General features: G+C 48.7%; 1 protein-coding gene across 2 annotated transcripts in view; it reads right to left on the reverse strand.

Moving 5' to 3' along the window:
• The window catches only part of KMT2B (lysine methyltransferase 2B), a 728,361-nt gene that overhangs the window by 172,478 nt on the left and 532,332 nt on the right, over positions 1-23,551 (reverse strand). For both annotated transcript variants that reach the window (XM_069201148.1, XM_069201147.1), the window contains exon 28: positions 15,249-15,344. In XM_069201148.1, coding sequence (XP_069057249.1) covers positions 15,249-15,344 — 96 coding nt within the window. The remainder of the gene's footprint in view (positions 1-15,248; positions 15,345-23,551) is intronic.

Consider the following 23,551-nt stretch of genomic DNA (forward strand, 5'->3'; position numbering starts at 1 on the left):
GGGTGTGTCAGTTGTGGAAACAAAAGGTACAGTTTTAGGGAAGGAACACTGGTGCTGGGGCCTAGTAAGCAGGGTCCCAGCACACTTTCAAAGTTGGCATCAACACTAGGCAAAATGTATGGGGGGTAACCATGCCAACAGTGGCACTTTTCTACACCCCCAGCCTCCCCAAACGAAAGAGGATGAGCCTAACCTTTCCCAAGAGTCTTCATGGTCTAAGTGGAGGAACCTGGAAAGACCATCTGCAATGGTATGGGCAGACCCAGTTCTGTTCCACTACAAGGTCCATTCCCTGTAGGGATATGGACCACCTCAGAAGTTTAGGGTTCGCACCTTTGCATTAGCCATCTGAGAGGTATGTGGTCAGTTTGAACAACAAACTGAGTGCCAAACAAGTATTGCCTCAGCTTTTTCAGAGTCAAAACCACAGCAAAGGCTTCCTCTAAATGGCACTCCAACGCGCTGCTGCCTGGGAAGAAACCTCCGGCTAATGAAAACAGGCTGGTCAAGACCATCACCATTGGTTTGGGACAGGACTGCTCCTATCCCATCTTCAGAGGCATCTGTCTGCACAATGAACTGCCTAGAATAATCTGAGTCTTTAAGAACTGGTGCTGAGCACATTGCTTCTTTCATGGTGTCAAAGGCCTTTTGACAGTCATGTGTCAAGTTTACCTCCCTTGGCGTTTTCTTTGAGGTCACTTCAGCGAGAGGGAGTCACAATGGACCCATATCCCTTCACAGACCTCCTGTAGAACCCAGTCAAGCCAAGGAACGCTCTGGGTTTTTGGAGCTTCCCAGTCCAGAATTGTCTGGATCTTGGGTTGTAAAGGTTGCACTTAGTCTCCACCTGCAAGGTAGCCCACGTATAAAACTGTGCCCTGCCCTATCTGGCACTTAGATGCTTTGATAGTTTGCAAGGTCTGCATAACCTTCTCCAGGGGGACCATGTGATCCTGCCAGCTGGAGCTAAATACAGCAGTATCTCAGTATGCTGCACTAAAGGACTCCAAACCAGCAAGGACTTGATTCACCAACCTTTGGAAGGTGGCAGGGGCATTCTTTAAGCCAAAGGGCATAACAGTGAACTGATAATGCCCATCAGGTGTAGAGAATGCTGTCTTTTCTTTGGCTCTAGGTGCCACCCTAATTTGCCAGAACCCTGCAGTTAAGTCAAAGGTACTTAGAAATGTGGCTGCACCTAACTTATCAATTAATTCATCTGCTCTGTGTATGGGGTGTGTGTAGGAAGTTGGCTCTGTATGTGCTATTTCAAAGTAAGGAATAGCATGCACAGAGTCCAAGGGTTCCCCTTAGAGGTAAGATAGTGGCAAAAAGAGATAATACTAATGCTCTATTTTGTGGTAGTGTGGTCGAGCAGTAGGCTTATCAAAGGAGTAGTGTTAAGCATTTGTTGTACATACACACAGGCAATAAATGAGGAACACACACTCAGAGACAAATCCAGCCAATAGGTTTTGTTATAGAAAAATATATTTTCTTAGTTTATTTTAAGAACCACAGGTTCAAATTCTACATGTAATATCTCAATTGAAAGGTATTGCAGGTAAGTATTGTAGGAACTTTGAATAATTACAGTAGCATTTATACTTTTTACATAAAACACAAATAGCTGTTTTAAAAGTGGACACTGCAATTTTCACAGTTCCTGGGGGAGGTAAAGTATTGTTATTTTTAACAGGTAAGTAAGTCACTTACAGGTCTCAGTTTTGGGTCCAAGGTAGCCCACCGTTGGGGGTTCAGAGCAACCCCAAAGTTACCGCACCAGCAGCTCAGGGCCGGTCAGGTGCAGAGGTCAAAGAGGTGCCCAAAACACATAGGCTTCAATGGAGAGAAGGGGGTGCCCGGGTTCCAGGGTGCCAGCAGGTAAGTACCCGCGTCTTCGGAGGGCAGACCAGGGGGGTTTTGTAGGGCACCGGGGGGGACACAAGTCCACACAGAAAGTACACCCTCAGCAGCGCGGGGGCGGCCGGGTGCAGTGTGCAAACAAGCGTCGGGTTATCTGTAGGTTTCAATGGGAGACCAAGGGGTCTCTTCAGCGGTGCAGGCAGGCAAGGGGGGGGGCTCCTCGGGGTAGCCACCACCTGGGCAAGGGAGAGGGCCTCCTGGGGGTCACTCCTGCACAGAAGTTCCGTTCCTTCAGGTGCTGGGGGCTGCAGGTGCAGGGTCTTTTCCAGCCGTCAGGACTTTAGGTTCAGGCAGTCGCGGTCAGGGGGAGCCTCGGGATTCCCTCTGCAGGCGTCACTGTGGGGGCTCAGGGGGGACAACTTTGGTTACTCACGGTCTCGGAGTCGCCGGAGGGTCCTCCCTGAGGTGTTGGTTCTCCACCAGTCGAGTCGGGGTCGCCGGGTGCAGTGTTGCAAGTCTCACGCTTCTTGCGGGGATTTGCAGGGGTCTTTAAATCTGCTCCTCTGTAACAAAGTTGCAGTTCTTTTGGAGCAGTGCCGCTGTCCTCTGGAGTTTCTAGCCTTTCTTGAAGCAGGGCAGTCCTCTGAGGATTCAGAGGTCGCTGGTCCTTGGGGAAAGCGTCGCTGGAGCAGGTTTCTTTAGAAGGCATGAGACAGGCCGGTAGGACTGGGGTCAAAGCAGTTGGTGTCTTCTTTCTTCTTCTGCAGGGGTTTTCAGCTCAGCAGTCGTCTTCTTCGGTAAGTTGCAGGAATCTAAAGTTTTAGGTTCAGGGAAGCCCTTAAATACTAAATTTAAGGGCGTGTTTAGGTCTGGGGGGTTAGTAGCCAATGGCTACTAGCCCTGAGGGTGAGTACACCCTCTTTGTGCCTCCTCCCAAGGGGAGGGGGGCACATCCCTAATCCTATTGGGGGAATCCTCCATCTGCAAGATGGAGGATTTCTAAAAGTTAGTCACCTCCGCTCAGGACACATTAGGCGCTGTCCTGACTGGCCAGTGACTCCTCCTTGTTGTTCTCATTATTTTCTCCGGCCTTGCCGCCAAAAGTGGGGGCCGTGGCCGGAGGGGGCGGGCAACTCCACTAGCTGGAGTGCCCTGCGGTGCTGGAACAAAGGGGTGAGCCTTTGAGGCTCACCGCTAGGTGTTACAGCTCCTGCCTGGGGGAGGTGTTAGCATCTCCACCCAGTGCAGGCTTTGTTACTGGCCTCAGAGTGACAAAGGCACTCTCCCCATGGGGCCAGCAACATGTCTCTAGTGTGGCAGGCTGGTGGAACCAGTCAGCCTACACAGATAGTTGGATACAGTTTCAGGGGGCACCTCTAAGGTGCCCTCTGGGGTGTGTTTTACAATAAAATGTACACTGGCATCAGTGTGCATTTATTGTGCTGAGAAGTTTGATACCAAACTTCCCAGTTTTCAGTGTAGCCATTATGGTGCTGTGGAGTTCGTGTTTGACAAACTCCCAGACCATATACTCTTTATGGCTACCCTGCACTTACAATGTCTAAGGTTTGGCTTAGACACTGTAGGGGCACAGTGCTCATGCACTGGTGCCCTCACCTATGGTATAGTGCACCCTGCCTTAGGGCTGTAAGGCCTGCTAGAGGGGTGACTTATCTATACTTGCATAGGCAGTGAGAGGCTGGCATGGCACCCTGAGGGGAGTGCCATGTCGACTTACTCATTTTGTTCTCACCAGCACACACAAGCTGGCAAGCAGTGTGTCTGTGCTGAGTGAGGGGTCTCCAGGGTGGCATAAGACATGCTGCAGCCCTTAGAGACCTTCCCTGGCATCAGGGCCCTTGGTACCAGAGGTACCAGTTACAAGGGACTTATCTGGATGCCAGGGTGTGCCAATTGTGGATACAAAAGTACAGGTTAGGGAAAGAACACTGGTGCTGGGGCCTGGTTAGCAGGCCTCAGCACACTTTCAATTCAAAACATAGCATCAGCAAAGGCAAAAAGTCAGGGGGTAACCATGCCAAGGAGGCATTTCCTTACAGTGTGCATCTGTCTTAGTGACAGAATTGAGTCCTCTATAGTCCACACACAACCTAATTTCTCTCTTGCCATCTTTGGAATGAGGTTTGGGTACCAAGACCACTGGGCTATCCCAGGGACTGTCAGAGCTCTCTAATACCCCTAACCCCAGCATCTTGTGGACTTCCACTTTGATGCTGTAGGAAGTTGGCTCTGTATGTGCTATTTCAAAGTAAGGAATAGCATGCACAGAGTCCAAGGGTTCCCCTTAGAGGTAAAATAGTGGTAAAAATAGATAATACTAATGCTCTATTTTGTGGTAGTGTGGTCGAGCAGTAGGCTTATCCAAGGAGTAGTGTTAAGCATTTGTTGTACATACACATAGACAATAAATGAGGTACACACACTCAGAGACAAATCCAGCCAATAGGTTTTGTTATAGGAAAATATCTTTTCTTAGTTTATTTTAAGAACCACAGGTTCAAATTTAACATGTAATATCTTGTTTGAAAGGTATTGCAGGTAAGTACATTAGGAACTTTGAATCATTTCAATTGCATGTATACTTTTCAAGTTATTCACAAATAGCTATTTCAAAAGTGGACACTTAGTGCAATTTTCACAGTTCCTGGGGGAGGTAAGTTTTTGTTAGTTTTACCAGGTAAGTAAGACACTTACAGGGTTCAGTTCTTGGTCCAAGGTAGCCCACCGTTGGGGGTTCAGAGCAACCCCAAAGTCACCACACCAGCAGCTCAGGGCCGGTCAGGTGCAGAGTTCAAAGTGGTGCCCAAAACGCATAGGCTAGAATGGAGAGAAGGGGGTGCCCCGGTTCCGGTCTGCTTGCAGGTAAGTACCCGCGTCTTCGGAGGGCAGACCAGGGGGGTTTTGTAGGGCACCGGGGGGGACACAAGCCCACACAGAAATTTCACCCTCAGCGGCGCGGGGGCGGCCGGGTGCAGTGTTAGAACAAGCGTCGGGTTCGCAATGTAAGTCAATGAGAGATCACGGGATCTCTTCAGCGCTGCAGGCAGGCAAGGGGGGGCTTCCTCGGGGAAACCTCCACTTGAGCAAGGGAGAGGGACTCCTGGGGGTCACTTCTGCAGTGAAAGTCCGGTCCTTCAGGTCCTGGGGGCTGCGGGTGCAGGGTCTTTTCCAGGCGTCGGGACTTAGGTTTCAGAGAGTCGCGGTCAGGGGAAGCCTCGGGATTCCCTCTGCAGGCGGCGCTGTGGGGGCTCAGGGGGGACAGGTTTTGGTACTCACAGTCGTAGAGTAGTCCGGGGGTCCTCCCTGAGGTGTTGGTTCTCCACCAGCCGAGTCGGGGTCGCCGGGTGCAGTGTTGCAAGTCTCACGCTTCTTGCGGGGAGTTGCAGGGTTCTTTAAAGCTGCTTCTTGAAACAAAGTTGCAGTCTTTTTGGAGCAGGTCCGCTGTCCTCGGGAGTTTCTTGTCGTCGTCGAAGCAGGGCAGTCCTCAGAGGATTCAGAGGTCGCTGGTCCCTTTGGAAGGCGTCGCTGGAGCAGAGTTCTTTGGAAGGCAGGAGACAGGCCGGTGAGTTTCTAGAGCCAAGGCAGTGGTTGTCTTCTGGTCTTCCTCTGCAGGGGTTTTCAGCTGGGCAGTCCTTCTTCTTGTTGTTGCAGGAATCTAATTTTCTAGGGTTCAGGGTAGCCCTTAAATACTAAATTTAAGGGCGTGTTTAGGTCTGGGGGGTTAGTAGCCAATGGCTACTAGCCCTGAGGGTGGGTACACCCTCTTTGTGCCTCCTCCCAAGGGGAGGGGGTCACAATCCTAACCCTATTGGGGGAATCCTCCATCTGCAAGATGGAGGATTTCTAAAAGTTAGAGTCACCTCAGCTCAGGACACCTTAGGGGCTGTCCTGACTGGCCAGTGACTCCTCCTTGTTATTCTCATTATTTTCTCCGGCCTTGCCGCCAAAAGTGGGGGCCGGGGCCGGAGGGGGCGGGCAACTCCACTAGCTGGAGTGTCCTGCGGTGCTGTGACAAAGGGGTGAGCCTTTGAGGCTCACCGCCAGGTGTTACAGCTCCTGCCTGGGGGAGGTGTTAGCATCTCCACCCAGTGCAGGCTTTGTTACTGGCCTCAGAGTGACAAAGGCACTCTCCCCATGGGGCCAGCAACATGTCTCTAGTGTGGCAGGCTGCTGGAACTAGTCAGCCTACACAGACAGTCGGTCAAGTTTCAGGGGGCACCTCTAAGGTGCCCTCTGGGGTGTATTTTGCAATAAAATGTACACTGGCATCAGTGTGCATTTATTGTGCTGAGAAGTTTGATACCAAACTTCCCAGTTTTCAGTGTAGCCATTATGGTGCTGTGGAGTTCGTGTAAAACAGACTCCCAGACCATATACTCTTATGGCTACCCTGCACTTACAATGTCTAAGGTTTTGCTTAGACACTGTAGGGGTACAGTGCTCATGCACTGGTACCCTCACCTATGGTATAGTGCACCCTGCCTTAGGGCTGTAAGGCCTGCTAGAGGGGTGTCTTACCTATACTGCATAGGCAGTGAGAGGCTGGCATGGCACCCTGAGGGGAGTGCCATGTCGACTTACTCGTTTTGTCCTCACTAGCACACACAAGCTGGCAAGCAGTGTGTCTGTGCTGAGTGAGAGGTCTCCAGGGTGGCATAAGACATGCTGCAGCCCTTAGAGACCTTCCTTGGCATCAGGGCCCTTGGTACTAGAAGTACCAGTTACAAGGGACTTATCTGGATGCCAGGGTCTGCCAATTGTGGATACAAAAGTACAGGTTAGGGAAAGAACACTGGTGCTGGGGCCTGGTTAGCAGGTCTCAGCACACTTTCAATTGTAAACATAGCATCAGCAAAGGCAAAAAGTCAGGGGGCAACCATGCCAAGGAGGCATTTCCTTACAGTGTGTGTTTGGTGCAGGCCTTTGACCCCCCCGCTGCTGACCTAATCCCCCCAGGCCTGGGGTCCTGCAACAAAGGGTACTTGCCTGCAATCTGCTTTCTACACGCACCCCAGTCCTCATAGGATTCCACTGTAAACCAGACAACAACTTTGACCTCTGCACCCACAGCCTGCCCGTGTTGCTGGTGGTGTACATCTGATACATACACTTGATATCTATTGACAACTGTACTTACCTGCAACAAAGAGGTTCCCCAGAAACTTCACACATGCCAAAGTAGATAATATTAATGATCTCTTTTGGGGTAGTGTGGTCAAGCAGTTATGCTTATCAGATGGTAGTGTTAAGCATTTGTTGTACACACAGAGTCAAGAAATGAGGCACATACTCTCTGACTAACTCCAGTCCAATGTTCATGTATCAGAATGAAAATGAAAATGTCACTTACCCAGTGTACATCTGTTCGTGGCATCAGTCGCAGTAGATTCGCATGTTCTGCAATAGATCGCCATCTGGTGTTGGGCCGGAGTGTTACAAGTTGTTTTTCTTCGAAGAAGTCTTTCGAGTCACGGGACCGAGTGACTCCTCCTTTTGTCTCCATTGCGCATGGGCGTCGACTCCATCTTCGATTGTTTTTCCCCGCAGAGGGTGAGGTAGGAGTTGAATTGTAGTAATAGTGCCCATGCAATGGAGTGACTAAGTATGCACGTATTTAAGGTTGAGATGATACATATATAAATAATTGAAGGTAACTTCCAAACTGCTACAGGCTCCCGGGGAGGCGGGTGGGCACATGCGAATCTACTGCGACTGATGCCACGAACAGATGTACACTGGGTAAGTGACATTTTCAGTTCGATGGCATCTGTCGCTGTAGATACGCATGTTCTGCATAGACTAGTAAGCAGTTATTTCCCCAAAAGCGGTGGATCAGCCTGTAGGAGTGGAAGTAGTCTGAAATAATGTTCTTAATACGGCTTGACCTACTGTGGCTTGTTGTGCGGATAACACGTCTACACAGTAGTGCTTGGTGAATGTGTGAGGCGTAGACCATGTGGCTGCCTTACATATTTCTTGCATTGGGATGTTTCCTAGAAAGGCCATGGTAGCACCTTTCTTTCTGGTTGAGTGTGCCCTTGGTGTAATGGGCAGCTGTCGTTTAGCTTTAAGGTAGCAGATTTGGATGCATTTAACTATCCATCTGGCTATACCTTGTTTTGAAATTGGGTTTCCTGCATGAGGTTTTTGAAATGCAATAAAGAGTTGTTTAGTCTTTCTGATGTTTTTTGTTCTGTCAATGTAATACATCAATGCTCTTTTGACATCTAATGTATGTAGTGCCCTTTCAGCTATGGTATCTGGCTGTGGAAAGAACACTGGAAGCTCCACTGTTTGATTTAGATGGAACGGTGAAATAACCTTTGGCAAAAATTTAGGATTGGTCCTTAGGACGACTTTATTTTTGTGTAGTTGTATAAAAGGTTCCTGTATTGTAAACGCCTGAATCTCGCTTACTCTTCTTAGGGAAGTAATGGCAATGAGAAATGCCACCTTCCAGGTTAGGAACTGTATGTCGCAGGAGTGCATGGGTTCAAAAGGTGGACCCATAAGTCTAGTTAGGACAACATTTAGGTTCCATGAAGGAACAGGTAGTGTTCTTGGTGGTATAATTCTCCTAAGGCCCTCCATGAATGCTTTAATGACTGGTATCTTATATAGGGAAGTTGAATAGGTAGTCTGCAGGTATGCAGATATTGCTGCAAGGTGTATTTTAATGGAAGAGAAAGCTAGGTTAGATTTTTGTAAGTGAAGCAAGTAACCCACTACATGTTCTGGAGTTGTGTGTAATGGTTGTATTTGATTAATATGGCAGTAGCAAACAAACCTCTTCCATTTACTTGCATAGCAGTGCCTGGTGGATGGCCTTCTGGCTTGTTTTATGACTTCCATACATTCTTGGGTAAGTTGTAAGTGCCCGAATTCTAGGATTTCAGGAGCCAGATTGCTAGATTCAGCGATGCTGGATCTGGGTGTCTGATCTTTTGGTTGTGCTGTGTCAACAGATCTGGCCTGTTGGGCAATTTGATGCAGGGTACCACTGATAGGTCTAGCAGCGTTGTGTACCAGGGTTGCCTTGCCCAAGTCGGTGCTATTAATATGAGTTTGAGTTTGCTTTGACTGAGTTTGTTTACCAGGTAAGGAAGGAGAGGGAGAGGAGGAAAAGCGTAAGCAAATATCCCTGACCAGTTCATCCATAGGGCATTGCCTTGGGATTGTTTGTGTGGGTATCTGGATGCGAAGTTTTGGCATTTTGCGTTCTCCCTTGTCGCAAACAAGTCTATCTGAGGTGTTCCCCAGAGTTTGAAATAAGTGTTCAGAATTTGGGGGTGAATTTCCCATTCGTGGACCTGTTGGTGATCTCGAGAGAGATTGTCTGCGAGTTGATTTTGGATCCCTGGTATAAACTGTGCTATTAGTCGAATTTGGTTGTGAATTGCCCAATGCCAAATCTTTTGTGCTAGCAGGCTTAACTGCGTGGAGTGCGTCCCCCCCTGCTTGTTTAGATAATACATTGTTGTCATGTTGTCTGTTTTGACGAGAATGTATTTGTGAACTATTATTGGTTGGAAAGCTTTTAGTGCTTGAAAAACTGCTAGAAGTTCTAGGTGATTGATATGCAGTTTTGTTTGATGTACGTTCCATTGTCCTTGTATGCTGTGTTGATCGAGGTGTGCTCCCCACCCTGTCATGGAAGCATCTGTTGTTATTACGTATTGTGGCACTGGGTCTTGGAAAGGCCGCCCCTTGTTTAAATTTATGTTGTTCCACCACAGAAGCGAGAGGTAAGTTTGGCGGTCTATTAACACCAGATCTAGAAGGTGACCCTGTGCTTGAGACCACTGTGATGCTAGGCATTGTTGTAAGGGCCTCATGTGCAGTCTTGCGTTTGGGACAATGGCTATGCATGAAGACATCATGCCTAGGAGTTGTAATATCATCTTTGCTTGTATTTTCTGTGTTGGATACATGCGTTGTATGATGTTGTTGAAATTTTGAATTCTTTGTGGACTTGGAGTGGCTACTCCTATTGTTGTGTTTATTATGGCTCCTAGGTATTGTTGTACCTTGCGCGGCAGAATGTTGGATTTTGCGAAGTTGACTGTGAACCCTAGTTTGTAGAGGGTTTGTATGATTTGATTTGTGTGGTGTGAGCACGTTATTAACGAATGGGTCTTGATTAGCCAGTCGTCTAGATACGGGAATACATGTATTTGCTGCCTTCTGATGTGTGCAGCGACTACTGCTAGACATTTGGTAAAGACTCTTGGTGCGGTTGTTAAACCGAAAGGCAGTACCTTGAATTGGTAGTGTATCCCTTTGAATACAAACCTTAGGTATTTCCTGTGCGATGGATGTATTGGTATATGGAAATACGCATCTTTGAGGTCTAATGTTGTCATGTAGTCGTGTAGTTTCAGCAATGGTAACACTTCTTGTAGTGTGACCATGTGAAAGTGGTCTGATTTGATGTATGTGTTTAGTATTCTTAGGTCTAGGATTGGTCTTAGCGTTTTGTCCTTCTTTGGTATTAAGAAGTACAGTGAATAAACTCCTGTGTTTATTTGTGTGTTTGTTACTAACTCGATTGCGTTCTTTTGCAATAGTGCTTGAACTTCTATCTCCAGGAGCTCGGAATGATGTTTTGATAAATTTTGTGCTCTTGGTGGTATGTTTGGAGGGAATTGTAGAAATTCTATGCAATAACCATTTTGGATAATTGCTAGAACCCAAGTGTCTGTAGTGATTTCCTCCCATGCTTTGTAATAATGACCTATTCTTCCCCCCACTGGTGTTGTGTGGAGGGGGTGAGTGACATGTGAGTCACTGCTTAGTTGTAGGGGTTTTGGGGCTTTGAAATTTTCCCCTATTCCTAGGGAATTGCCCTCCTCTATATTGGCCCCGAAAGCCTCCCCTGTACTGTCCCTGGTAACTGGATGGTGTTGCCTGTGAGGTGCTGGCTTGTGTGGCCTGACCCCGAAACCCCCCTCTAAAGGGTGTTTTGCGGAAGGTGCTGTAATTTCCTCTGCTCTGCGGGGAGTAGAGTGCGCCCATGGCTTTAGCAATGTCCGTGTCCTTTTTAAGTTTCTCAATCGCCGTGTCCACTTCTGGACCGAACAGTTCTTTTTCGTTGAATGGCATATTGAGAACTGCCTGCTGAATCTCTGGTTTAAACCCAGACGTTCGTAGGCATGCATGCCTTCTGATGGTCACAGATGTATTTATTGTTCTTGCAGCTGTGTCTGCTGCGTCCATGGAGGAGCGTATCTGGTTGTTTGAAATGTTCTGTCCTTCTTCAACCACTTGCTTTGCCCTCTTTTGTAGGTCTTTGGGTAGATGTTCAATGAGATGTTGCATCTCATCCCAATGGGCTCTGTCATAGCGCGCAAGAAGTGCCTGTGAGTTAGCGATGCGCCACTGGTTTGCAGCTTGTGCTGCGACTCTCTTTCCAGCTGCATCGAACTTGCGGCTTTCCTTATCTGGGGGTGGTGCGTCCCCAGATGTGTGGGAGTTGGCCCTTTTCCTAGCTGCTCCTACAACGACAGAATCTGGTGGCAGCTGCGAAGTTATGAAAATAGGGTCTGTAGGAGGCGCTTTATACTTTTTTTCCACCCTTGGTGTGATTGCCCTACTTTTGACCGGCTCCTTAAAGATGTCTTTTGCGTGCCGAAGCGTACCAGGGAGCATAGGCAGGCTTTGGTAGGAGCTGTGGGTGGCAGAGAGGGTGTTGAATAGAAAGTCATCCTCGACCTGTTCTGAGTGGAGGCTTACATTGTGGAATTGTGCTGCTCTAGCCACCACCTGAGAATATGCAGTACTGTCCTCTGGTGGTGATGGCTTTGTAGGGTATGCCTCCGGACTGTTATCTGACACAGGGGCGTCGTATAAGTCCCATGCGTCCTGATCCTGGTCACCTTAGCTCATGGTGGTGTGAGCCGGGGAATGTGATGGAGTTTGTGCTGGCGAGACGTGAATTATAGGTGGAGGAGAGGGTGGCGGAGTAACCCTTTTCACCATTTTTGTTTGTGGTGTTTGGTCACTTTGAAATTCCAGTCTTCTCTTTCTCCTAATAGGGGGAAGGGTGCTTATCTTTCCTGTCCCCTGCTGTATAAAAATAAGTTTCTGCGTATGGTCTACATCGGTGGATTGCAGGTCTTCCTCAAACCTATGCTTTCGCATTTGGAAGGTCATTGATTGCTCTTCGGTATAAGAGCCTGAAACTGGGTCGGTTGCAGGTTGTTTCGGCACCGAAACCCTGTCTGCATCTTTTTTCGGCTCCGAGGTGGCTTTTTTCTTTTTCGGAGTCGAAACATCTCGGCGTCGATCTTCATCGGTGCCGCTGTCTCGGCATCGAGCCGTGTCTACACCGCTATCTCGGTGTCGATGTATGTCTCCAGCACTTTCTCGGTCCCGAGAAGGCTGCGTGCCGGTGTCTCGACCGGAGTCGGACGGTCTCGGCACTGATTGGGCCTTTTTCGGTGCCGACGGTCGGTCACCGAATTTATGGGTGGAGCCATGGCCTGGTGGCAGTGGCGTCCCCTGGGCCTTGACAATTTTCTTATGAGTGCTTTTTGACGTCTTACTCACGGTTCGTGGATCGTCGAATTCCTCGGAGTCCGATTCGTGTATCGAAAAGGTTTCTTCCTCTTCCTGTACCTCGAACTCTCGGTGCGCTGTCGGCGTGGACGCCATTTGAAGTCTTCTTGCTCGACGGTCTCGGAGTGTTTTTCGGGACCGGAACGCACGACAGGCCTCGCAAGTGTCTTCACTGTGCTCAGGTGATAGGCACAGGTTACAGACCAAGTGTTGGTCTGAATAGGGGTATTTTTTGTGGCATTTGGGACAGAAACGAAACGGGGTCCGTTCCATCGGCGTTCTTCTACACGCGGTCGGGCCGAGCAGGCCCCGACGGGGATCGAAAACTACCCCGAAGGGCTCCGGAGCTCTTCGATCTTCGATGCGGTGTTGATTCTGACTACGCCGATCCCGAACGCAACAATACCGACTAAAATCTTCCGAAATTTAGCTGTTTTTCCGTTCCGAAACTCGGAGCGACAGGAACACGTCCGAACCCGATGGCGGAAAAAAAACAATCGAAGATGGAGTCGACGCCCATGCGCAATGGAGACAAGAGGAGGAGTCACTCGGTCCCGTGACTCGAAAGACTTCTTCGAAGAAAAACAACTTGTAACACTCCGACCCAACACCAGATGGCGAGCTATGCAAAACATGCGTATCTACAGCGACAGATGCCATCGAACAATATGCTTTCTTACTTTATTTCTAGAACCAAAAGGATATTTGCTGCAGGTAAGTACAGTTTCAAGAATGTATCACTTTCAAGTATCAAATGCACTTTGTAATTCACAGGTTTCATGTAAGCAGTACTTTTCCAATAGCAGAAGTAGACAGTACAAAAATCATTGAAGGCAATGCAGTCGTAGGGGAGGAAAAGTATTATAGTTGACAGGTAAGTACTAGACTTGCGGTCCCAGTCTTCGGGGGTTAAGGTGTCCACAGGGCAAAGTTCAAGAAGACACTAAGGTAGTGTACACAACAAGCAACAAAGAGCCGGCTGGGTGCAGAGGATAAAGTTGGCGTTGGGTGCTCAATGGAGACTACAGGCACTTGGAAGGAAACAGATGATAGTTAAGTACCCGTGGTTTCAGGGCAAGGGCCCGGGTAATTTAGAGCAGCACGGGGGGGCACAGGTCACCACCAAACACACACCCTCAACAGCACAAGGGTGTCAGGGTGCAAACACAGCTTTAGGTGCCTAATGTTTTTCAATGAGGAACTCTTGGTTCACAAAGAGGCTGCTTGCTTGGCCCACGAAGTTGGTTAAAGAAGACCAATGGCTGGACAGGTGTGGACTGTCAGTTGGGCTCTACAAGGCCAGGTAGCTGTGGGTGCAGGGGTACATTTAGGTGCCAGGAATCTTCACCTGAGCCAGTTGCGGTCGGGGGGGGGGGGGGGTCCTCTGGATTTAGGCTACAGGTGTCATTGTGCTGGTCAGAAGGGGTCAACTCAGAGTGGACTCTATGTCAGAATCACCTGGGCAACTTCTCTAGACCGGTGGGCCACCTGCACTCAGGCAGTGGGTGTTGGGTGCAGAATGGGCAGGACTCGCAGATCCGGAGGGCTCTGGAGTACATGTTGGAGGTTTATTTGTGGACAAGGCCACTGTCTTCAGGAGTTCTTGATCATTAGGGTAGGTTGACACTCCTTCTTGGGTTTACTAATTTTCCCACCGGACCTGCCTCCAAAAGTGGGGCTTGGTCAGCAGGGGAGGGGTCGGCTGGAGTGCTCTGGTGCAGTGCAACAAAAGGCAGAAGCCTTTGAGGCTCACTGCCAAGTGTTCCTGTTTCTGCAGGGGGGAGGTGTGAAGCACCTCCACCCAGAGCAGGCTTTGTCCATGGCTGCTGAAAGCACAAAGGCTCTCACACCATGGGGTCAGAAACCTGTCTGGTGGTGGCATCTGGCATAGACCGGCCAGCCACACACTAGAGAGTAGGGTGAATTTCAGGAGGCCTCTTTAAAATGCCCTCTGTGTGCGTTTTCCAATAAATTCAACACTGACATCAGTGTGGGTTTGAGCTGAGAAGTTTGATACCAAACTTCCCAGCATTCAGTAAAGCCATCATGGAGCTGTGGAGTTCGTAGTTACAAACTCCTAGCCCATGAACTCAGTATGGCTACACTGCACATACAATGTCTAAGAATGGACTTGGACTCTGTAGGGGCATATTGCTCATACAGCTATGCCCTCACCTGTGGTATAGTGCACCCTGCCTTAGGGCAGTAAGGCCTGCCAGAGGGGAGACTTACTTATGCCACAGGCAGTGTTTTGTAGCCATGGCACCAAACGAGGGATGCATTGTCGACTTTGCCCTTTTCTCCCCACCAGCACACGCTAGCTGCAAAGGCAATGTGCATGTGTTTGGTGAGGGGTCCCTTAGGGTGGCACAATACATGCTGCAGCCCTTAGGGACCCTCCCTGGTCACAGCACCCTTGGTACCTTGTACAAGAGACTTAACTGTATGCCAGAGGTGTGCCAATTGTGGAAGCAATGATACAGTTTAGGGAAAGAACACAGCTGCTACTGGGGCCTGGTAAGCAGGATCCAAGCACACACACAGTCAAGTTAATATCAGATATCGGGCAAAAAGTGTGTGTGGGGTGACCATACCACAAGGGGCACTATCCCACAGATGTTTTGGTTCCTTACCAGTTTAAAGGATGTTTTCATGAGACAAACCAATTGGAAAAGCCCTAAAACAGATTGCTGTACAGAGAATCTCTCTTCTGCTTCACCTTACACCCTAATGGTCTTTTATCGCAGCCCTCCTGCAACATTAGCTGGTGGCCTTCAACAAAATATTCTTTCACTACTTACGCAATGCTTTCAGAGTCACTCAAATCCTCCTCTTTTATGTCATCCTCGTCCCATGTCACCTTCTCTGTTGAAGTCTTTATCTGCATCTGTCCAGTGCTGAAAGAAATAACATGTTGTGGGAATATCAGTGAAGAGTTGTTAGAGCTGGGAACATTTCACTAAAAATACTTAGCTTGATTATCAATACTGTGAATAACTAAGCATCACCATAAAACCACCACAAATCCTAGTTGCCACTGGACTCGATACTCACAACACATTTTGAATTACTTTAGTAATTAATAGACATTAGTATTAGTAGACACAATTATGTCTTTCGTACTTGACATTACTGCAATATGGTACACATTCACACTACTTTAATGTTTCTCAGTGTGACTGATATCTTCAAAAGTCTTCTGCTTTTGATGAAGATTAATATTATGGACAGATACTGCCAGATATTAGTAGACAGATTGGTTCTATTTTTTAATAAGGTAAACTTAAAAGGTAGATTGATTCAAGTACATTGTAAATCAATGGGTCTAAATGTATTGGAAAAAAAATATTGGAAATGTTCATTGTTGTCAATGGAATAGTAGTAATGTTCTCAAACGTTCATAGACCAGTCATCAAAGTCCTGGATAGGATAACAAACTGAAGCATTATGCAACCTGAGCATCTGTACAGCTGTTCTATAAGTCCTATGGTAAGAAGTCAATACGGCAAACTAGAATAACTGAACACAAGTGAGATCTTAAAAGCAAAAGTTAAGTCAACCATTGCACACCACTATCATCAATATAGCCACAACGCAGCCAAATTAAAGTTCCGTGTATGTGTGCCCCTCCTGTGGAGAAAGGTATTAAAATAACATCAGCGAAGAGAAACATTGTAGATTTCCTCTTTATAAGTGGCACACACCAGAGGGTTAAATGATTACCAGATGTTAGCAAGTTTGTGTAAGCAGGATGGAAACAAAGATGATGAACTAGGCACTCACTGCTAATAAAAAGAAATTATATTCTAAATTATACAGTGCAATGCCCACCACTTGCAAAGCTTAAATGACATTCTGGATGACCTCATTGCATTATCCATATCTTGTGGGTTAAACTGATTGAATAGGTTGGGAAGCGCTCATATTTGCACAGAATTCTGATGTGTCCTATGGAATGCATATCTAAAAGTGTGTTTGGCCTTTGAGACATGTCTGGTGAGCTGTGCGGGGTTTGTGGGAAGGGGCCTCCTTTTGACATAGTCACCCCCCCAATGTCTGCCTGGTATCTGATGTGATTTCGAATGAAAGTGCACTGGGTTCCTGCTAACCAGGTCCCCAGTGCCAGAGCTCTTTCCCAAAACTGCACAGTTTGTTCCCTAATTGGAAAATCCTTTTGCACCCTCTAAAAGTGCCTAGTAAATGGTACCCCTGGTGCCTGGGGTAATAAAGAGGATCCTTAAGGGCTGCAGCATGAATTGCGCCATCCTAAGGCACTCCTCACCAAGCACATGACAGGCTGCCATTGCAGGCTGCGTATCTTGGTGCAGACAAAAGTGAAAACACGACATGCCCCTACCCCTCATATAATATTTGTAAGCCACCCCTCTAGCAAGGCTTCCAGCCCTAAGGCAGGGTTGCATTATATTAAATGTGGGGACATATCTGCATAAGCAGATATGCCCCTGTTATGTCTTTGTCAATTCTCAGACATAGTAAGTGAACAGGGAATCCATTTAAATGCATGTGCTGCACACTGGTTAATATAGTGTTCCCCAGCTGCATGATTGTTTCACTGAAGATAGGAATGTTTGGTATCAAACATCTCGTATTGGTAAATCCACACTGTAGGAAGTTGGCTCTGTATGTGCTATTTCAAAGTAAGGAATAGCATGCACAGAGTCCAAGGGTTCCCCTTAGAGGTAAAATAGTGGTAAAAAGAGATAATACTAATGCTCTATTTTGTGGTAGTGTGGTCGAGCAGTAGGCTTATCCAAGGAGTAGTGTTAAGCATTTGCTGTACATACACATAGACAATAAATGAGGTACACACACTCAGAGACAAATCCAGCCAATAGGTTTTGTTATAGAAAAATCTTTTCTTAGTTTATTTTAAGAACCACAGGTTCAAATTTAACATGTAATATCTTGTTTGAAAGGTATTGCAGGTAAGTACATTAGGAACTTTGAATCATTTCAATTGCATGTATACTTTTCAAGTTAATCACAAATAGCTATTTTAAAAGTGGACACTTAGTGCAATTTTCACAGTTCCTGGGGGAGGTAAGTTTTTGTTAGTTTTACCAGGTAAGTAAGACACTTACAGGGTTCAGTTCTTGGTCCAAGGTAGCCCACCGTTGGGGGTTCAGAGCAACCCCAAAGTTACCACACCAGCAGCTCAGGGCCGGTCAGGTGCAGAGTTCAAAGTGGTGCCCAAAACGCATAGGCTTCAATGGAGAGAAGGGGGTGCCCCGGTTCCGGTCTGCTTGCAGGTAAGTACCCGCGTCTTCGGAGGGCAGACCAGGGGGGTTTTGTAGGGCACCGGGGGGGACACAAGCCCACACCGAAATTTAACCTCAGCGGCGCGGGGGCGGCCGGGTGCAGTGTTAGAACAAGCGTCGGGTTCGCAATGGAAGTCAATGAGAGATCAAGGGATCTCTTCAGCGCTGCAGGCAGGCAAGGGGGGGCTTCCTCGGGGAAACCTCCACTTGGGCAAGGGAGAGGGACTCCTGGGGGTCACTTCTGCAGTGAAAGTCCGGTCCTTCAGGTCCTGGGGGCTGCGGGTGCAGGGTCTTTTCCAGGCGTCGGGACTTAGGTTTCAGAGAGTCGCGGTCAGGGGAAGCCTCGGGATTCCCTCTGCAGGCGGCACTGTGGGGGTTCAGGGGGGACAGGTTTTGGTACTCACAGTCGTAGAGTAGTCCGGGGGTCCTCCCTGAGGTGTTGGTTCTCCACCAGCCGAGTCGAGGTCGCCGGGTGCAGTGTTGCAAGTCTCACGCTTCTTGCGGGGAGATTGCAGGGGTCTTTAAAGCTGCTCCTTTGGATAAAGTTGCAGTCTTTTTGGAGCAGGTCCGCTGTCCTCGGGAGTTTCTTGTCGTCGTCGTCGAAGCAGGGCAGTCCTCAGAGGATTCAGAGGTCGCTGGTCCCTTTGGAAGGCGTCGCTGGAGCAGAGTTCTTTGGAAGGCAGGAGACAGGCCGGTGAGTTTCTGGAGCCAAGGCAGTTGTTGTCTTCTGGTCTTCCTCTGCAGGGGTTTTCAGCTAGGCAGTCCTTCTTGTAGTTGCAGGAATCTAAATTCTAGGTTCAGGGAGAGCCCTTAAATACTAAATTTAAGGGCGTGTTTAGGTCTGGGGGGTTAGTAGCCAATGGCTACTAGCCCTGAGGGTGGGTACACCCTCTGTGTGCCTCCTCCCAAGGGGAGGGGGTCACATCCCTAATCCTATTGGGGGAATCCTCCATCTGCAAGATGGAGGATTTCTAAAAGTTAGAGTCACCTCAGCTCAGGACACCTTAGGGGCTGTCCTGACTGGCCAGTGACTCCTCCTTGTTATTCTCATTATTTTCTCCGGCCTTGCCGCCAAAAGTGGGGGCCGGGGCCGGAGGGGGCGGGCAACTCCACTAGCTGGAGTGTCCTGCGGTGCTGTGACAAAGGGGTGAGCCTTTGAGGCTCACCGCCAGGTGTTACAGCTCCTGCCTGGGGGAGGTGTTAGCATCTCCACCCAGTGCAGGCTTTGTTACTGGCCTCAGAGTGACAAAGGCACTCTCCCCATGGGGCCAGCAACATGTCTCTAGTGTGGCAGGCTGCTGGAACCAGTCAGCCTACACAGATAGTCGGTTAAGTTTCAGGGGGCACCTCTAAGGTGCCCTCTGTGGTGTATTTTACAATAAAATGTACACTGGCATCAGTGTGCATTTATTGTGCTGAGAAGTTTGATACCAAACTTCCCAGTTTTCAGTGTAGCCATTATGGTGCTGTGGAGTTCGTGTAAAACAGACTCCCAGACCATATACTCTTATGGCTACCCTGCACTTACAATGTCTAAGGTTTTGCTTAGACACTGTAGGGGCACAGTGCTCATGCACTGGTACCCTCACCTATGGTATAGTGCACCCTGCCTTAGGGCTGTAAGGCCTGCTAGAGGGGTGTCTTACCTATACTGCATAGGCAGTGAGAGGCTGGCATGGCACCCTGAGGGGAGTGCCATGTCGACTTACTCATTTTGTTCTCACTAGCACACACAAGCTGGTAAGCAGTGTGTCTGTGCTGAGTGAGGGGTCTCTAGGGTGGCATAATACATGCTGCAGCCCTTAGAGACCTTCCCTGGCATCAGGGCCCTTGGTACCAGGGGTACCAGTTACAAGGGACTTATCTGGATGCCAGGGTGTGCCAATTGTGGAATCAAAAGTACAGGTTAGGGAAAGAACACTGGTGCTGGGGCCTGGTTAGCAGGCCTCAGCACACTTTCAATTCAAAACATAGCATCAGCAAAGGCAAAAAGTCAGGGGGTAACCATGCCAAGGAGGCATTTCCTTACACACACTGATGCCAGTGCTGGATGTACCAATACATGCACCCAGATGGCACCTTAGAGGTGCCCTCTGAAACCTTACCAGCCTCTGGTGTGCTCACGGACTGGTTTCTGCCAGCCTGCCACCCGAGACACCACTCTGGACCCCTAGAGTGCCAGCTTTCTGCTCTCAGGAGGCTAAAAACAAAAGCCTGTCTGGGAAGGGTGTGTAACACTCCCTCCCACAGGATGACCTGCTGGTTAGCCTTCCTAAGGGAGCAAGCCTCAAAGGGCTGCTGCCTTTGAAATGCAAAACTTGCGCCCCTCACAGGAGAGGAAGACACACCAACCCCATCTAGAGCCCATTTGGCACCTGGACAGACAGGAAAATTAGCTAGTCAGGTAGGCGTGCCACCTCCAGGCTAGCACCACCCCTAAGGTGGGCTACTACGAGGTGGGCACGATTTTTCCAGATGTAGCCATCTAGTAGATGGCATACATAGAAATTCTGGGACAGTGTTATGCCCACTTCCCACAGGAAATGGTCATATAGAGGGCGTTTAGGGGAGTATGAAATTAGCAAAGTTAAGTAATGGAAATCCGACAAACGCCCGGGTGCAGAGTTGTAATCGAGCTGGGTATCCCATAGGCTAACACAAGACCGTTGCAGTTGGATTTGTATGGATTCAGGATCATTCCCAGTGGAACCCAAGGAAACCAGTTGGCACAAAGAAGGTTCGAAAGTGCACCTACCCGTGGATATCCACAACACCGGAGTACCTACACAAGGGAGCTTAGGTACATAGGGGTGAAGTGGTGCTGTAAACCCTCTAAGTCAATGGAAGCCTCGGTTGTCCAGCTGCTGTCACAACCCGTGGACCAGGTCGGTGGAACCCAAATGTGGATTCCGGATGAGAGAAACCTGAAAAGGAAGACAGTGTCTAGACCACTTGGAGATTTTCAGGCAGTGCCGGTAGGCAATGACCACCCTCTTGGAGGTTAAGTTCCTGGAGGACAGTGAAAGAAGAAGCCCAGCTGCGGAGTCCAGGGGAATGCAGGAGATCCTTGGTGTTGCCCACAAGCTTTCCAACATCGGTCGCCAGGTTGCAGGAGGATCAGTGGCCAGCAGAACGTCCAACAAGCCTTGACAAATACAAATCGCGGATGCAAGGACTTTTGCAGATTTTCTTGACTTGACCCTCGGTGAGAAGTCAGGGCAGACCTTCAATAGGAAGGAAAGCCACCCAGAATTGCAGAGCCCTCACGAGTGACCCACTGGCAGCAGGCATAGGGAGTCGCAAGGAGGCCTCAGCAGCACAACAAACAGGAGTCCGACATCGCAGGAGCTGCAGAGGGGGAGCTGAATCTGCAGAGTGCTGGAGGCTGGGGCTTCTTGGAGCTCAAATTTCTCGGAGAAGTCAACAAGCCTTGGCAAGAGCAACAGTCAGGGTGCACAGGGGTTCCATTACAGAGGCTGCAGAGAGGACCACAGAACCATCTGTTAGCAGAGCCTTTACGTTGTCCGTGGGACAGCAGGTTCCACCAGCTGGCTGTAGGAAAGTGCAATCTTTCTGGCATAGTTACCCCCACTTTTTGCCTGATGTCAGTGTGTCTGGAGTGTAGTTCACTGGGATCCTGCTAACCAGGACCCCAGTGACTGTGCTCTCTCCCCTAAATTTAGTTGCTGGTTACTTCTTTCACCCACAATAGGCATGCTGGTGCACCCATGTAATTCCCTAGTATATAATACCTTGGTACCCAGGGCACTGGTACACCAGAGGACCCCTATGGGCTTCAGCATATATTAAGCCACCCATGTGAGCCCATGCAAACTGTGCAGGCCTGCCATTGCAGCCTGTGTGAAATGGTGCATGCAACCTTCACTACCTAACCAGGTCACTGCACTAATGCTATAAGTCACCCCTCTGGTCAGTCCTTCAGCCCAAGGGCAGGGTGCCTGTCTCTAAGTGTGAGAGATCCCCTGAATGAGTACTGTTCTCCTACAGATCCCAGGCTCTATTTCCTGGACTCCAAGTGCAGGAACGCCATCTTAAGGAATGTAGTGGACACTATTCAATACGAGTGGTCCAACTACATAATGGCTTCTCTGAACCTAGGCATGTATGGCATTAATTATGTCGGACTCATGCAACTACACCGGTTCCAGTTTTAGTTGCATGATACCATGTACTCTGGGGGTTCTTTAGAGGATCCCCCAGTCCTGCTCATGCAGCCTTACCGGGTCAGTACAGGTGAATTTTTCAAACCAAAGGGCATCACTGTGAAGTGATAGAGCCCCCAGGAGTAGGAAATGCTGTTTTAGGCTTGGCAGCATCAGTTAGCATGTGCCCCAGGGGAGTGCCAATTGTCAAAACAAAGGTACAGCTTGGAGAAAGAACACTAGTGCTGGGGTCTGGTTAATAGTAATCCAGCACACACTCAGTCAAGTTAATATCAATACCAGGAAAAATGTGTGTGGCTGTGTCTCTCTTACCACCCTGGGAGTGCGGTAAAAGGACTACTGAGCTAGCCCAAGGGTTACATTAAGCTCTATTACCCACCGCTCCCGCCCCCGAACCTAGCATTTGTGGTCTTCCTCTGGATGCAATCTCTGACATGGTGAGGCTGCCTGTAGATTTTACTCTTTACAGGCAAACTATCACCTGTGTCCACATCATTGGCTCTCTAGGTTTTCTGATAGGGTCAGGAAAAAGAGTTCAGAAAAATGACTCAACTTGTCTGAACCATCAAAAGGGCTGTCGGAGAGGCGGTCAGGGATAGGGTCACTCTCTGGTTCCTGCCCATTATCAGTTGCCGTGAGCAAGCTCATGTCAGCCCTGTCATAGTAAGGCTTAAGACGGTTCACATGAAGCCCAGGCCAACTAAAAAGGTGATCTCCCCTTTCTGCTCTACAATTGTGTGGAGGCCACTCCACTTGTCTTGGAGTGCTCTAAGGGCCACAGACTCTAAGACCCACACTTTCTGTCATGGCTGGTAAACAGTCAGTCAGTACAGCCTTTTGGCCAGGTCACTGCTTATGAAGCTCCTGGCTGGCTTCAAGGTTTTTGGAAGCCTTCTTCATGCACTCTGCCATGCAAGAGCGGAGTCCTAGTACATAGTCAGCTATGTCTTGTTTTAGGGAGCTTGAGAGGTTGTTCCCAACCCTCCTTCAAAAGAGCAAGAGACTCCTAACTGGATGTCCAAACAGAAGTCGAATGGACTGTAGCCTACTGCCTTCAGTGGAACCTCTCTGTAGGCAAAAAGAAGGCAAGGTAATAAGACTCCCATTTTCTTCTAGGTTTGTCCCATAATCATAATTTTTAGGGTTTTGCTGAATCTCTTAACTTAACCATGTGGATGATAAGGAATATAGGTTACACCACATTCCTTCCGCATAGCTTTGAGGTATCCAAACATGAAGCATGTACCTGTAGGATACAACCTCCTTAGGAAAGTCCACCCTGGAAAAGATTTCCAGGAGGGCCTTGGCAGGGGCTGCAGTGGACTTAGGGGAATGCACTCTGGGTGCACGGTGGCATGGTCCACCACCACCAGAATAAATGTTCCCAGATGCTGTAGGAGGCTCAAGGAAACCAACAATTCCAACCCCTACTCTCTCAAAGAGTACCTAACCACTGGAAGTAGAATTAAGAGGCCCTCTGTAGTGTCCATGCCTTGCCGCTGGCTTGGCAGTTGACAAAGGAGCGACAAAACTCCTTTGTATCTTCAGACATAGGGGGGGAAGTGAAAGCGTGGGACAAGTCTGTCACAACTCCTTCTTTGCCCAAGATGTCCTGAAAGGGAATGTCAAGGGCTAAGATTA

The sequence above is a fragment of the Pleurodeles waltl genome, chromosome 7 (genome assembly GCF_031143425.1).
Source record: "Pleurodeles waltl isolate 20211129_DDA chromosome 7, aPleWal1.hap1.20221129, whole genome shotgun sequence".
Lineage (NCBI taxonomy): Eukaryota > Metazoa > Chordata > Amphibia > Caudata > Salamandridae > Pleurodeles > Pleurodeles waltl.